We start from the raw sequence: 15,693 nt of genomic DNA, 5'->3' as shown, positions 1-15,693 counted from the left end.
GGCAGGGCTGAGATGGGGGAGCCCAGAGGAGGGAGCCTGACCAGCTGGGGGGTCATGGAGGGCTCCCTAGAGAAGGGGGCCCTTGAGATGAGAGTGTGATGCATAGGAGGAGGGAGAGAATGAGGTGTGATGAAGCACTGGGCCTGCACTGGGAGGAAAGGGAAGAGTGGGGTGAGGCTAGAGCACAGTGCCCGGTGGTGGGGGGAGGGTCCCGCTCATGGACAAGGCTCCTAGCTCAGTCCGGAGCCCTCACAGCGCCCTTCGAGGGCCTCCCTGTGTCGTCTGCATGCCCCCCTCTGCAGGTGAGAAGCCCTGAAGGGCAGGGCACCCCGTCAGAGCCTCCCTGTCCTCCCAGTGCCAGCGCAGAGCTTGGCATGCAGTCGGCCTCGGGCAGTATTTACTGATGGATAGCAAGACACTATCTAAGTTGGCATCCTGGATTAGAAGCCTAACTCCAAGGGGCTGAAGCCGAAAGGGGGTATTTATTGGCTTACGGACCTGAGGAGCCTTGAATAGTTTCACTTCAGGCCTCGCTGGATCCAGGGTCTCAGACGTCGTCGTCCGTCGGGACTCTGTCTCTCTTCACCTCTGAGGTCACCTTTCCTGTGAGTCGGCTTTGTTCTCGGGAGGTTCCCTCCTCTTGGTGGATGCCAGGGTGGCTGCCAGCAGCTCCAGAAGTGGGAGGCGACCTCAGCGACCCCTGCGGGCAGAGAGCTCTTATTTCCCGATAGTTCCAGCACAGGCCCTGGGAGGGGCTGTGGCTGGCCCTACACGGGTCAGTCACTGTGACAGGGGCTTTGGGAGGACAGTGGGGAGTGGAGGTAACATGGACGTCCCCCCCTGGGGTCCTGGGATGGCGTCATGAAGGAGGTGGTGGGACCAGTGCCCATCTACCCAGGGAAGCAGGAGGCGAAGCGGGCCGGTTGGTGCTTTCACAGGCCAGGGCAGCCTCACCACAGGGGCAGGTTGTACGCCTGATGCGCTGTCTGCCTGGGGGACTGCTGGGGGTGTAGGCTTTAGCTCCCAGCTTCTTGCCACGAGACTCTCAGTTTCCACTGTCAGGTGGGGTGACGGCGATGGCGCCCTTCCCTCTTGGGGCAGGAAGGGCGTGGCAGGTAGCCTCCCAGGGTAGGCTCTGCTGATGCAGTGGCCAGGCCCTGGGGAGTGAAGGCCACCTGCGGTTAGCTAATGGAGGGGGTTAGAACCCAGGCCTGGCTCTGGGCCGCCCAGTAGCTTCAGCCTCGCTCATCACCTCTGGCGTGCCCAGGCCTGGCGGCCTCCCTGCTAGGGGACCCAGTGGGCTCCCCCTCCCCAACCCTGGTCTCCTACAGATTCAATCCTCCCTAGACCTCACGTAGTTCCTGGCGCTGCTCTGCACCAGCCCCGGTGGCCCCTGTCTCACGCTGAGAGCAAAGTCCTTCCTGAGGCCGTGTCCCCGTCGCCTCCCGCCTCCGCCTCCTGCCACGCTGGCCTTCTGGTGCCCGGGATCCTGCCAAGCCTGTTCCCACCCTGTCACACCTCCCCTCCCAGGGGCCACTGCCCACCGCTGTATTTGTATCTGTCTCATGCGTGTCTCCAACTAGCTGTTGAAGCCCCAGCAGTGAGAGTTGGCCCCCTACCCCCTTGTCCCCACTCCGTCCCCACCCCCCACTGTTGCTTCCTGGTTTTTGACTCCCACTTGAATGAGTACCAGCTCCAGGCTGGCAGGGGTGGCCTGAGTCATCGCCCCCTGGTGCCCAACCTGTCCTTGCATCTTGTGGGTGCCTTTGCACCTGTGTGCAAAGGAGAGACAGACTTTTCTGCCTGTCACCTGATGCCTGGCCTCGGGTTTCTGTCTGTCCCTTTGTGAGGGCAGGTGGGAGGGGGAGCAGTCTCCGCTTGCCCCACAGCCTCTTCCTGGGAGACTGGTGCCCGCTGCACACAGCAGCGTCCCTCCCCAGGGCTCAAACCTTCGTCTTGGCCCCGGCCCCTGCCTCCCGCTCAGGCCTGTCAAGGTAATGTGAGAATGAAGCCGTGTTCCAGTTACAGAGCAAGACAGGCCTGGGTGTGCGTTCCAGTACTGCCGCTCCTGGCTCTGTGACCTTGGACAGACGGCTTGCCCTCTCTGCACTTGATTCCCTTTATTACGAAATGGAGATACAGCTGCCCGTTTCATAGCATCGCGCAGCTGGCTGAATGAAACTGTGTGTAGAAAGTGCTCGGAGTGGTGTCTTAACACGGAGTAAGTGCCCAATACCTGGAAGTGGTGACCACGGCCACCACCATCGTCGTCTTTTTCTCCAGCTCTGTCTCCTGTTGAGTCAGGCCCCGCACTGGGCAGCTACTTGGCGGGTGCCCTCACGTCCCTTATCTCCTGAGACCCTACAGATGTCCCTTTCAGAGAGGGAAAGAGGTTGTTGAGAATGTTTATCACCGTCTCACCAGGACAAGGATTGGAATGCAGGTCCTCTTATTCAAAGCCGTGACCTTGGCACATCTCATCCCCGGCACACGGGGCTGGGCGCCCCTCACGTCACCGCCCCTCCTCTCTGACAGCCGCTTAAGCCAGCCCCTGCATAAGTCGGACCTTCGGAGCCGTGGCCTTGGGAGCTGAGGGAACACACACTCACGTACGTGTCCCCCTCGCACGCCCACGTGTCCTCCTGGTCTCGCCAACCATTCCGTCGCTGGGCAGGTGCTTTAGCAAGTCTGTTCTGGGTCCCTGCCTTCCAGTGGGGGACGCAGCACGACAGTGAGGGCCAGCCTTTGGTGAGCACTCACGGGCGTGTGCTAAGCCCTGGTCTGAGGGATGGACTTGTGCTAAATAACTCAGTCACCACACTTACCCGTTTTCAGGGTAAGGTGATTGAGGCGCCAGGTCAGATCGCTTTGCTCGGAGTCACGGAGTTTAAGTTGGGAGCCAGGATTCGGCCCCAGGCGCTCTGGCTCCGGAGCCCGTGCTCTCAACTGTGCTACGAGATGCCCCGTCTCCGGTGGGCAGCGTGAGATGCTGCCCGGGGAGGGCCTTCCCGAGGTCGAGCTCGCAGAGCACGGGAGGGAGGAGCCAGGATCCAAGCCCCCTGACTTCGGGCTGGAGCGGGGCCCTCACCACTTTGCAGCCCCGCCCTCCGGAACCTGGCCCCAGAGCTCCGACTCGGGCCTCCCAGCCCGGCCCACCCCTAGTGTCCAGCCAGCACACCGCATGGGCGGCCCTCCTCCTCCCCAGGTCACCGCCCGCACACTGAATCCTCGGGGTAGACCGGGCACACATGCATGTCTGTGGGTGCCGAGCTGCAGCCTGGAGGCCCGGGCCCCATGCTTCGGAGCCACTGCGGCCTGGGAGAGCGGCCCATTGACTCGCCGCAGCCTGTGTGGTTCGCTTAAGGCTGGACAAGTCGAGGGCGGATGACCTGAGGTAGAGGTCTTGATGATTTCGTCACAACATCACAAATGAACAAGTGTGTGGCGGCCGGGGCTGAGCCAGCCGGCCTGGGCCAGCCCTGCCAGCTTATAAAGTGCTTGGGTGGCACCTGGCACAGCGGAAGTGCTGTCTCGATGCTCCATGTTATTTCTCCGAACCACCTGTACTGCCGTTTCCTTACCATTTTTTTTTTAATTGGTTCATTTAAAAAATCTGAATATGTTTCATCTCATTCATTTCCAAGTGATGGTTTTGATGTGATAGTTCTTTTTTCTTAGTATATGAATGAAACACACACATACGTAATGATTACTGCGAGGTTCTTCCCGACCCACCTGACACTCGCGTGTGCCCACTGGTGACGGGCCAGGCCTGGGGACGTGCTCGTGGTGCTGTTGGGGAAATCGAGACAGGGTTGGGGTGCCTGCAGGCTGCCAAGCCCACGCCACAGTGCACCGACTGAACCCCCGCTTCTGTTCCTTTAGTGTCTTTCCCCAGTGCTGTCCCCACCTTGAACATGTGTCTCAGCATCAGAGGAAAGTGACAAGATGCACTTGTCATTCTTGTCTCCAGTTGCTCTGGGCCTTGGACCCCCATGTCTCTGAGTATGTCCATCTTTCCTACCCCCTGCTCTCAGCTTCCCCTGCTGTACAGGAGTGGGCAGATGCAGCCGCCCCGAACCCTGGCTGTGACCTTGTGTGAGGCTGTGCCTGCATCCAAACCCCATGGGCACCTGGCTGAAGGGGTGGCTGGATGGTACCTGTGGCTGGTATGGAGGTGGCAAGGTCAGAGACCCTGGGCCTTGAACTCACCAGGAGGCTCGTCAGAACAAAGACCGACCCACTGGGCAGGATCCCAGGGGACTTCAGGAGCTGAAAGTCCTAGGCGGTCAGGGAGGGCTTCCTGGAGGAAGGGATGTCAGAGCTGAACACCTAAAGGACCAACTGCAGTTTGAGAGATTGCTTAGGGCTCTTATTCCCTGTAGACTGTCTAGGACAGCGGTCCCCAACCTTTTTGGCACCAGGGACTGGTTTCGTGGAAGACACTTTTTCCACGGACCGGAGGTGGAGCGGGTGGGGGTTATGGTGCAGGCGGTGATGCGGGTGACGGGGAGCAGCACATGAAGCTTCACTCGCTGGCCCGGTTCCTAAACAGGCCGTGGAACGGTAGCGTTCCGTGGCCCAGGAGTTGGGGACCCCTGGTCTAGGACACCGAGAACTGCTAGTGACGACCCCACGTGTACCCAGTACCCTACTTCATCCCCATCTGACATGAGCAGGCCAACCCCACCTTGGCCTGGGGGCCTTTACTGAAGGGAGTGTGTCTCTTGGGCCATCTGATAAAACCTGTGTACCCTTTCTTGGAGTGATGATTTTTAAAGGCAAAAAGTAGGATTACAAAGGATATCAGTTAAAATACAGTTTATTAAATATTTAAAAAATCGTGATCTAGTAATTATGCTATTCCTTGTTGACACCTGAGATAACAGGATGTAGCAGCAGCTCGAATGACTTCCGAAGTAGTGATGAGCATTCAGAATCTACAAAAACTGTTATGTGATGTGAAAACACCTGCCATTTCTATTGAGGACAGAGTCCCAGGGTCTGCTAAACAATATTTCTTTTTTCTCTCTTTTTTGTGCTGTGTTAGTAAGAAGGAAATGCTGAATTTCATTTCAGTTCAGTTAGTGCAAATAAAAAGGCAGTTTTTCCCCACTCAAGTTCATGGACCCCCTGGGGGTCAGTGGCCCCTGCTTGGCTGGACTCCCTGAGGCAGCTGCAGGCCAGCTCCTGTTCCCCCGCCCGCCCCCAAGAGCTGGGAGCCACGAGGCACACGACTGCACGTCAGAGAGAGCTCCCTTGCTAGGCCTGCAGGGGGGCAGCTGACACTGGGGAAGGCTGCTGATCACCTATAGCTTCACCCAGGCTCCACCCCGCCTGCTTCCACCCAAGGAGGAAGAGAGGGGCAGAGGACCGGGCCTGACCTCTGGGAAGCCTGGGGCCTCTGTCGGCTTCTTTCTTCCAGCAGCCCCACCCAACACAGTGGAGAGAGTTCTAGAGCAAATATTTGACTCTGCCTTTTACCAGCTGCCTGACCCCAGGGAGGCAGCTTTCCTTCCCTGGAAGACAGGGTGCTGCTTGATGAGGTCGGGGCATACGGCCCCCGGCCAGAGCAGTGGCCAGAGGGAGCATCCTCTCAGAGATGCTTGCCCAGAAGCTCAGCAGGGGCTCCCACTGGCCCTGGGAGCTTTCTGCTCCCAGGCCTGACCCTGTCCCTCCCCTGCTCAGAGCCTTTTCTTCCTGCCCTCCTGGTTGCCCCAGCACAAAATCCAAGCTCTTATAGCCAAAAACTGAAAAGAATACAGATATCTTTTCACCTGGCGAATGGATAAACAAAATGCATACATCTGACAGTTACTACGTAGCACTACAAAGGGACCGAAACTCAAAATTGTTATGTTCCAGAAAGAAGCTGGCCACCAGAGGTCACATACTGTTTACCACCATTTTTGTGAAATGTCCAAAAAAGGCAAATCTGTGCAGACAAAGGCCAGCCTTACCTTCCACGTGGTGACAGGCCCTGAGCTCCCCGAGGACAGGGCTGTGCATTTGTTGGGTTTGGGCTGCATCCCCTTGTTCATTTTGGGAGCCACTGCCTGTAACCATGGGGCACCAGGGCCGTGTCAGGGACTCTGACGTCTGCCATATCCCTGGGACAGGAAGCCCCGTCCTGAGTACCGTCCGGGAATATTTCGCTGTTGAGGGAGCGGGGAGTCTGAGAAGCCACGTGGCATCTCAGTTAAGAGCTGAGTTCCGGCTCCACCGCTTAGCAGCTGTGTGGCCTTGGGCAAGGTGCTTCACTTTTCTGAGCTCCACTTCCTAATAAGGTCGAAGTTTCATTCTCTCATTCAAAAAAAAACCCCGCACAGATCAAAACACCTGCTCTGGGCCTGGCCCTGTGCTAGATGGTGTTGGGGACACAGTGGTGACCAAGACAGCCCCAGCCCTGCCCTTCGGGGACTCGCAGTCTAGAGGGGGAGACAGCTGACAAGTAGAAAAATGGCATGATAGTAGTTGTGTAATGTTCACGTGAAGGTGTTTGGGGAGCCTTGGGGAGTTGGGGAGGGTGGCGCTGGCTTGGTTTGGGGCCATCCGGGGACACCTCCCCAGAGCAGCAGTCACAGCGAGGCACCTCAAGGCAGGACTGAGCTCAGTGGGTTGCTGGAAGGAAGGTTTATCATGGAGGTTGAGGGGGAGGGGGGATAGCACAGGCCAGTGGGCGGGAGTGGGGGAAAGAGGCCCAGGGTGTGGAAAGTCACAGGCCTGGGTCCTCTCTGCCTGCAGCCCAGAACGTGACCGTGGATGAGGTCCTTGGTGCCTACAAGCAGGCCTGCCAGAAGCTAAGCTGCAGGCAGATCCCCAAGCTCCTCAGGCAGCTCCAGGTAATGCCGCGTGCTGGGGGCGTGGCGGGTACTGGGGGGCAGTGCCTGGGGTGAAGCTGCCCTCACCCCGCCCCCCAGCGCCCTCCGGGCAAGAGAGGGTGTACAGACCACTCCCCCCACCCCGAGCCTGGTCGGCCAGCCAGGGGACTATAAATATGTCTCTGGAAATCCTCTTTTCAACTGTGAAAGTAATCGGGCTCTTCCTGAATATTTAAGCAGTACAGAATTATGTGAAGTAGGAAATTACTTGTCAAGAATCTTCACTCCCCAAAGCAATTCTCTTCCCCAGGGGAAAAGCCACATATACAAAATTTAAAAGTCTGAATGACAAAAGTAATGTATATTCTCTGACTTGAAAAAAAAGTTAAAATACTACAGATATAAAAAGCAAAACCTGTTTCTCACTTCTTGCCCACGTCCCATGCCCCAGGAGTCCCCGCTGGTGACAGCTCGGGGTTTTCGTCCCCTGGACTTTCTGTGCCTTTATAAATAGAGAACGAGTCACTATCTAGAGGTACACAGACGCGAGGGCAGGTTCCGTTTTTATATGACTAGGGTGTTGCTGTACGCCTGGCCTGCTCGCCCCCAGCCGTCTCTCACAGGTGCCTTTCCTGCCACCTGTCCAGCCTGGTCGTGCTGGTAAAGCACTGCCTCAGTGCCTTCCCTCTGGATGGCTCATTCCAGAATGTTCCAAGGTTGCTTGTTTCAGAGCCCCGGCTGCCCCACTCTCAGGGAGGTCCAGCCTGGCGCCTGCAGGTGTCCTCCTGCCTTAACCACCATCCACTCTGCTTTCCCAGGAGTTCACGGACCTCGGGCACCGTATCGACTGTCTGGACCTGAAAGGTGTGTGTCTGGACGGGGCCGGGGGGCCCTTGGGTAGCGGGCAGGGAGGTGTGGGCGCCCTTCCTGAGGTGAGGCAGGTGCTGCGAGCCGTGGGGAGGGGCAAAGGACTTTTCCTCCCCCGCTTGGCCCGGAGCCCGTGTCTCCACCCAGCCCCTCAACCCAAGTGTACACGCACAAGGGGACTCTTGATGTGCACGCACACGGCACTCCATATCGTCCCAGGTGAGAAGCTCGACTACAAGACCTGTGAGGCCCTGGAAGAGGTCTTCAAGAGGCTGCAGTTCAAGGTCGTGGATCTGGAGCAGACGAACCTGGACGAAGATGTGAGCAGCCTGCCACTGCCCATACCCACTCCCTGAGCTCCCTGCCTCTTAGAGGTTTGGGGGGAGGGCATGGCAGGAGGAGGGAACCCCCTTGGACCAAGGCTGGGTGGGGCCTCTTGAGGGACAAGACTGGGGAGATGTCCACTGTGGCCAGAGTGAGCGGGGGATGTTGGACTGTGTGTGAGGCCCAGAGAAGGGTCTCACAGACCCACCCCAAAGGCAGGGGCTTTGTAAGCAAGGGAGAGACTTGGGGAGCCAAGCCGGAGGGGAGATGTATGACCACCAGGAAGGAGCCTTTCCAGGAACGCGTGCCCCCCCGCCCGCTGAGAATCACAGTGCCTGCAGGGGAGAGAGTTTAAGAAACGTTCTGAAAGCAGCCCCCCTGTTTATGCCCAGGTGTCCTCACCTCCCCAGGTCCGGAGGCCACCAGGAGCCCGGGGGAGGGCTCCTGGAGACCTGAGGCCCAGGGACGGCAGAGGCCTGTCCTGGTCACGCAGCACATCACTTAGACCGCTCTGGGGGGCGAGTAAGAGGAAGCAGACCGGCTGCAGCAGGACAGGGGAAGGGTTGGTTGCCGGAACCCAGAGGTGCCAGAGCAGCATCAGGGCTCTCCCGCGCCCAGTCACTCAGCCCCTACCTCCTGGCTTCCCCGGGCAGCTGCACCCTGAGGCTGAGCCCCGCTGTCTCTGCCCAGGGTGCCTCAGCCCTCTTCGACATGATCGAGTACTATGAGTCGGCCACCCACCTCAACATCTCCTTCAACAAGCACATCGGCACCCGGGGCTGGCAGGCCGCCGCCCACATGATGCGCAAGGTGGGTGCCCCCTACCCATTCCCTCTCCAGGGCCCCCAACCTGTAGGGCCTGGGTCCATGAGCCGTCAGAGGGTGCTGGGCCCCAGCCTGCAGGCCAGTGAGGAAGCAGTGCCAAGAGGCACCCTGCTGCAGCCCCACCCCGGCCCCTTCTCTCCCTTCAGGCGTTTCCCCTCCTCCTCCACTTGCCTGTAACGTGTCCCTTGGAGGTGGCTGTGGTCACCATTCCCGTTTCACTCACATACGGGGCGTCTCTGCCACACAGGAGTCAGCGAGCTCAGCTGTCACCAGCACTGCCTCGCTCACCCCCGCGGCCCCAGGCTGGCCTTCCCTCACCAGCCAGTGTCCCCAGCCATAAAACCAGGTGGCCCTGCTGCTCACGGGGATACTGGGACGTAGGGCGGGAGGTCCCCCGGAGCGGGGAGGGCCGGGGCCAGCCTGACCCAGCCCCACACCTGCCACGCAGACAAGCTGCCTGCAGTACCTGGACGCCCGCAACACGCCCCTGCTGGACCACGCGGCGCCCTTCGTGGCGCGTGCCCTGCGCATCCGCAGCAGCCTGGCGGTGCTACACCTGGAGAATGCCAGCCTTTCAGGGCGGCCCCTCATGCTGCTCGGTGAGCCCCAGGGCGGTGTGCTGGTGGGCTCGGGCTGTTGGCCGGGTCCCCTGGGCCTGGCCAGTCACAGTACCCTCCCCTTCTCCCCCATCCCCCAGCCACGGCCCTGAAGATGAACATGACTCTGCGGGAGCTGTACCTGGCCGACAACAAGCTCAATGGCCTGCAGGACTCGGCCCAGCTGGGCAACCTGCTTAAGTTCAACTGCTCCCTGCAGATCCTGGACCTCCGTAACAACCACGTACTGGACTCAGGTGTGTGCGAGGTCCGCGCGCCCCCACCCAACTCCAGTCGCCCAGCACCCACTGTGTGCCCAGCCGGGTGCTCGTGGTACTAGAAGCACAGTAGTGGCCGAGATAGTCCCAGCCCTGCCCTCGTGGTGACGCCTCAGACTGGGCTGGGCTGTGGGAGCCCGGGGCAGGTGTCTGAGCCAGTCTGGGGATCAGGGAGGCATCCTGGAGGAGGCATCCTGGAGGAGGGAACAGCTCAGCTCTTCCTTCAGGATGAGGTGGGGTATTGAGCAGGTATTTGAAATAATTCAATCTGGGGAAGGTGCCCTGGAGGAAACAAGGATGCTGGGATAAAGGGTCAACTGAGAGCTGTTGAAGGTGTGCAGGAAGGGGCCTCTGGGCAGTAATGAGGAGGCTGGGGTGGAACCAGCCGTTTTAAAAGCCTAGGCAGAGAATCCAGGTAGAGGGAATAGCAAGTGCAAAGGCCCTGAGGTGGGAAAGAGCTTAGATATTAGATATCTGGGTGGGGGGAAGAGCCCTGGTGAGCCAGGAGGTGAGTGAGAAGCGAAGAGGGAGTAGTCAGCAAGGCCTTGCCAGCGGGAGGAATTTGATTTCGTCCCTGTTCACCGTCGAGCAGAGTCCCCTGGCCTCAGTGTGAAGACAGGGCTGCGGGAGGGGGTGCAGAGTGGGACAGTGAGGCCAGTGCCCTCCTCTGGGGCAGCTGGGCCCGGACACCACGTGTACTGAGCACCTCCCACGCGCGGGGCCTGTCGGCTCGGGGTTCACAGCCGTGAGTGCGGCAGGGGTCTCTGCCCTCAGGAGAGACAAAGCCAAGATACCTTAATGGACTGCTGAGTCTGTCGGATGGTGAAATGTGCTCTGGAGAAAAATAAAGCGGTGATGGCGGGCTGAGCTGTCTGCTGAGGTTAGGCTGACCGGGATTGTCCCATGAGAGGGGGAGATTTGAGCAGAGATCTGAAACAGGTGGCGGAGGCCTTCATCAGGGTGTCCAGAGGAGGAACGTTCCTGGCCCAGGAGTCGGGGAGCTGTGTGTGCCAGGCCCAAGGCAGGGCGGGCAGTAGCAGGAGGTGTCAGGGCCAGAGCCCGTGGGGCCGGGCAGGCTGGGGCAGGGGCTTCTGAGTGCTGGTGGGGTGGCTCCTGGACCAGTGTCCCCCGGGGAGATTCCCCGGCCACAGACAGGACTTGCCCACGGGCCTCCCCAGGTCTGGCCTACATCTGCGAGGGCCTCAAGGAGCAGAGGAAGGGGCTGGCGACCCTGGTGCTGTGGAACAACCAGCTCACGCACACGGGCATGGCCTTTCTGGGCATGACGCTGGTGAGTCGGCCGGAGAGGGGAGGGGGGCAGCGCGGTCCGGTCCAGCACCTCTCCCACCCCCGGCTCTCTTCATCTTCCGGCTGTCGCGGCTCCCCGTCTTGCTCGTCCTGCCAGTTCAGGAACCTGCTGTCTTCCTCCAGCCCTGTTTGGTCTTTGCTTCAGCTTCTGCACCCTCTTTCCCTTGAGGAAAGTAGCCCTTCTTTCATTGTCTCTCTGCATCCAGCACCGTAGCCTGGTACAACGCTTTGTACGAGGTGAAAATGTTTTGCATAGAAAGTTAGCATTTCTGGAAGCCATCAGGAAGTCTTAAATCTTTTCGTTATGTGGTATTTAAAGCCAGCCCACGGGGTACAGAGACTCAGACCCAGGTTGAGCATTATCCACGGTCAGGCCTGTGCCCAGAGTCCTTGGGATGCTGGCGAGGGCAGAGGCTGGGCCCGGGCTGTGGGGACAGGGGCCTGGCTGGACGCTCGGAGGGCTGCGGAGTGGACGGGGCAGCTGGCTCTCGGGAGACTTCTGAGTACAAGAGGGATTCGGCCCGAAGCGGGAACGTGCCGGTGTTCGGACTGGGGGGCCCTGCCGAGGAGAGAGCGTGTGCGTTCGCCTCGTTCCTGACTGGCCTCCTGGGCCTTTCCTGGCTCTCGTGCGCCGCTCCCTCCAGCCGCACACACACAGCCTGGAGACGCTGAACCTGGGCCACAACCCCATTGGGAATGAGGGCGTGCGCAACCTCAAGAACGGCCTCATCGGCAACCGCAGCGTGCTGCGCCTCGGCCTGGCCTCCACCAAGCTCACGTGCGAGGGTAGGGCGCGGGGCCGGGCGCGGGAGGCGGGCCGGCCAGGCTGGGGGGGCGGCCAGCCGGGTGTGGGCCCGTGGCCAGCCCCTGCGGTCCCCCTCCCAGGCGCGGTGGCGGTGGCGGAGTTCATCGCCGAGAGCCCCCGCCTCCTGAGACTGGACCTTCGGGAGAACGAGATCAAGACGGGCGGGCTCATGGCGCTGTCGTTGGCCCTCAAGGTGAACCACTCTCTCCTGCGCCTGGACCTTGACCGCGAACCCAAGAAGGAGGCGGTGAGCGCGCTCTTCCCCGCGGGCGGATGGGGGGCTGGCTGGCCTGGGGCGGCCCCAGGACCTGCTGGGGGCGGGCCACCCAGAGCCCGAGCCAGGCCCGCTCTGCCCACAGGTGAAGAGCTTCATCGAGACGCAGAAGGCGCTGCTCGCTGAGATCCAGAACGGCTGCAGGCGCAACTTCGCGCTGGCGCGGGAGGAGCAGGGGCAGTGCCTGCAGCCGTCGGCCTCCATGGCCGAGATCGCCGTCTCCGAGCCCCAGCCAGACACCGGCGCGCCCGCGGAGGAGCCTGCCACCGAGGCGCAGGAGAACGGGGGCCCCGGCCCCGGCGCCGGGCCGGACTCGGACTCAGACTCAGACTCCGAGGGGGAGGATGGGGAGGAGGAGGATGGGGACAGGGCTGAGGCCCCCTGCCCCGCCCTGGTGCCCCCCACGGACTCCCTGGGCCCTGGGGACAGGAGCCCCCCAGGCTGCCCCTCCTCCCCCACCGAGCAGCGCATTTCCGTGTCCAGCCCGGGCCGGGGCCACAAAGTGTTTGTGGTGACCCGGGTGGAGAGTCCACCCGAGAGGGCAGAGCCTCCTGTGCCACCCACCTCTCCTTCCCCACCTGCCCCTCCTCGTCCTCCATCCCCACCTGCCGTATCCTTCCTGCCCACCTCACCTGCCTGGACGCCAGCTGAGGCCGTCAGCACTCGGGACCCAGGGTCGGCTCAGCCTCAGCCTCAGCCCGAGCCGCCCCAGTCAGGGCCACCGCTGCCCAACGGCCTGAAGCCCGAGTTCGCTCTCGCACTGCTCCCAGAGCCGCCCCCAGGGCCCGAGGCCAAGGTGGGCACCTGCGGCCTGGAACACGGTGAGAGGACCTCTGGGGCCAGGTGACTGGGGCCCCTGTGTGCTGTGTGTGACCCCGGCCAAGCACCTGCTTGTTGGTGTGCCTCGGTTTCCCCCTCTTTAAAATGGCCCTTGAAGGGGCAGGGACAAGTGGGGCTCGATCCTCAGTCCCCGCCTTACTTCCCTCGGATCCCGGGGAGCTCCTTGGGGGCAGGGCACGCAAGTTCTGTTGACGCTGAGTCTGATGGTCTCATTGGTACCTGGGCCTGTGCTCCCCTGCGGCTCTAGCTCAGGCAGGGCTGGTACCCCCCAGCCCACCCGCCTGACTGGAGGCCGCCCACCCTTCTTCTCGCGCAGAGCTGAGCTGCTCCAAGAACGAGAAGGAGCTCGAGGACCTGCTTCTGGAGGCCAGTCAGGAATCTGGGCAGGAGACACTGTGACACCTGAGGTGCGGTGAGGGCCTGGGGCCCCGGGAGCTGGGGAGCCAGTGACGGAGCGCCTGACTCTGACAGGCGCCCCCCTGCGATCTCTTCTCCCTAAGTTCCCTTCTTCCGGTCCGTCTTTGAAGAGCTGAGGCCAGAGCCATGAGAATCTGCTCACCCTCACCCCCAGCCTTCCTGAGGCCTGGGACCCCAGGGGGTGGGGGGCCTTCCTGGGGACCCCTGCCCCCCACAGCAACACTACACGGGGTGCAGGAGCTACATGGAGTGGCCCTCCCCGTCCTGACTTAAGCACTTCTATTTATGTGTCTGACACTCGAAGACTGGGCTGGGGGTGGATGGGAGGAGGACGCGGGGGAGAAGTGGATACCGGCTACAGGGCCGGGCACCTTTCCCCAGGGCTCCATTTGGCCAGGCTTGCCCCGCGTAGAGGTCAGGAGTCCTAGGTGGTGGCGGGATGATCCCCTGGTGGCCCTGGGCACGGGACCAGGCAGGAGGCATGGCTTGGGAGGGGAGGTGAGTGATGGTGGTGGTTGGAATTTGTAGAGCAGCCCCAGGCAGGGTGAGGGCCTGGGCTGGGGTGGGTGGGGGAGATCAGAGGATCAGAGCTTTCTTTTACTTAAGTGCAATAAATCTATCAGGGAGCTGGGGTGGGGAGCAGCCAGGGCTTGGAGACCCTGCTGTCCGGGCCACTCGAGGCTGTGCCCTGAGAGGCACTACAGCCCAGGGTGGGGGAGGCGCGGGTGTGGGGTGGGGGGCGGGGGGGGGAGGGCTGCTCCTGTCGGTGCAGGTCTGCTCACACCTTTTCTAATAAACCAGAGCTGGGTTCCCCACTGGCCTGCTCTCTGCTTGTGCTGATCCTGGGCTCCCCCTGCGGGGGTTCTGGCACAGAGATGGGGAGGGCAGGGGCCAGGTGGGTCGTGGCTGCAGAACATCTGCTGGGGCCTGTGAGGATGGGCCCCACAGCAGAGGCGGGACAGGCAGGCCCCTTCTGGGTGCGCGCACCCACACTCCCGTGTCTGACGCAGCTGGCCATCTCGTGTATGATCCCACTTCCACTTCCCTCTCTTCAGAGGGAACAGCCCCCAGATACCTTCCAGCTTCAGGTCCAGCTTCTCAGGGTGGTGGACCTGGCACGCGGGTCCAGAGGTCATTCCTCTGCCCGGTCGCCTGTGGCCCAAGGAGAACAGACACCAACCAGCCTGTCGCCGGCAGCCCTAGATGTTCAGGCAGGAGGGCACTCTGCCCTGGAGCCTGGCCGGTCGCCTGCAGGCGCCGAGGTGCACCCAGAGGGCTCTTGGGCATTTCTGGGAAATCTGAGTTTCATCCTTCAGAAAAGGCGAGAACCACTTAAGGGGAAGGCCTCTGTGGCCGCTCCTCTCCTGCGTGGGAGGCCGGCCCGGGGTGGGTAGAGACGCGGTGGAAAGGTTATGAGAACCACAGCGTTACTGATTGGGAGCCCGTTTGCTTCCAGCACAAACGCCGGAATCTTCTACCGCAGCTGCCTGGGTGTCTGGGATGAACACCTTTCCTGTTTAGGCCACTTTCTGTTTGCTCTTCAGTCACCGACAGCTCCGGTGTCCTGACCGCTCCTTAAGGCAGCCACATTTGGGGCTCCCTCTCATCTGGGCGAGGGGCTGGGGGAAGCCACCCACGTCAGCCAGTGGCACCCGCCCCGCTGGCAGCCAGGGAGACACCCGCACAGTGTCATCCTCCGGCTGGCGCAGCTGTGCCCGGGTGTGAGGTGGGTGTGGAATGAGCCCCTCCAGGGTGCCCTGCCTCCTGCCCAAGTCTTCTTGGGGAGACTGGGGAGTGCGAGGTTTGCTTCAAGATGCTGAGAAACCGCAGTCCTTTGCCAGGTTGGGGTCTATCAGTACAGTCCCCTAAGAATCTCAGTAGGCCTTTGGTCGCATCTAGCCATTGCTCAGGAATCGACCCAGGTGGGGGCTTTTGGCCCTGACAGCGGTGTTGGTTGCTCGCCCATCCCCTTTGCTCTCTGCCTCCACCTGCAGGCCAGGTGATCGACAGATGGCTGAAGGGAGGGGCGGGGAGGGTGCCTCCCCGTCCTGTGGTGCCTGGGAGGGCCTGGCGTCCTGTTCCCAGCCTTGTCCCCACCCTTCACTTTAGCTTGTGGTGAGGAATTCGGCCTTTTCCACTGTTCGTTCAGGGTTGAATTGCGCCCACCTCCCCACCCACCAAAGATATGTGAAGTCCTAATCCTCAGTACTGCAGGATGGGACTTTTCTTTGGAAATAGTGTCTTTATCGAGGTAATCAAGTTAAAAATGAGGTTATAGAGTACCCCAATCCAATATGAAAAGGGGAAATTTGGAGACAGTGACAGAACAGATATGCTC

The 15,693-nt window shown here is 61.0% G+C and overlaps 1 protein-coding gene across 2 annotated transcripts in view; it reads left to right on the top strand.

Annotated features, from left to right (window-relative positions):
* The window catches only part of PPP1R37 (protein phosphatase 1 regulatory subunit 37), a 42,966-nt gene extending 28,796 nt beyond the window's left edge, over positions 1 to 14,170 (top strand). Inside the window, exons 2-13 of one of the 2 annotated variants that reach the window (XM_022585386.3) lie at positions 6,745 to 6,842; positions 7,640 to 7,685; positions 7,908 to 8,008; positions 8,703 to 8,822; positions 9,286 to 9,436; positions 9,535 to 9,690; positions 10,890 to 11,002; positions 11,664 to 11,805; positions 11,905 to 12,071; positions 12,184 to 12,919; positions 13,255 to 13,345; positions 13,439 to 14,170. In XM_022585386.3, coding sequence (XP_022441094.1) covers positions 6,745 to 6,842; positions 7,640 to 7,685; positions 7,908 to 8,008; positions 8,703 to 8,822; positions 9,286 to 9,436; positions 9,535 to 9,690; positions 10,890 to 11,002; positions 11,664 to 11,805; positions 11,905 to 12,071; positions 12,184 to 12,919; positions 13,255 to 13,337 — 1,913 coding nt within the window. In that variant the 3' untranslated portion in view covers positions 13,338 to 13,345; positions 13,439 to 14,170. Of the gene's footprint in view, positions 1 to 6,744; positions 6,843 to 7,639; positions 8,009 to 8,702; positions 8,823 to 9,285; positions 9,437 to 9,534; positions 9,691 to 10,889; positions 11,003 to 11,663; positions 11,806 to 11,904; positions 12,072 to 12,183; positions 12,920 to 13,254; positions 13,346 to 13,438 lie in introns of both variants that reach the window. The other variant, XM_022585384.3, reaches the window with a different exon arrangement.
* Positions 14,171 to 15,693: the final 1,523 nt, after the last annotated feature.

This window comes from Delphinapterus leucas, chromosome 20 (assembly GCF_059928025.1).
Source record: "Delphinapterus leucas isolate spDelLeu-1000000601 "Yukka" chromosome 20, BTC_Dleu_Yukka2, whole genome shotgun sequence".
Classification (NCBI taxonomy): Eukaryota; Metazoa; Chordata; class Mammalia; order Artiodactyla; family Monodontidae; genus Delphinapterus; species Delphinapterus leucas.
Note: the sequence above shows the minus strand (reverse complement) of the source record. Positions and strands in the feature narration are given on the sequence as shown.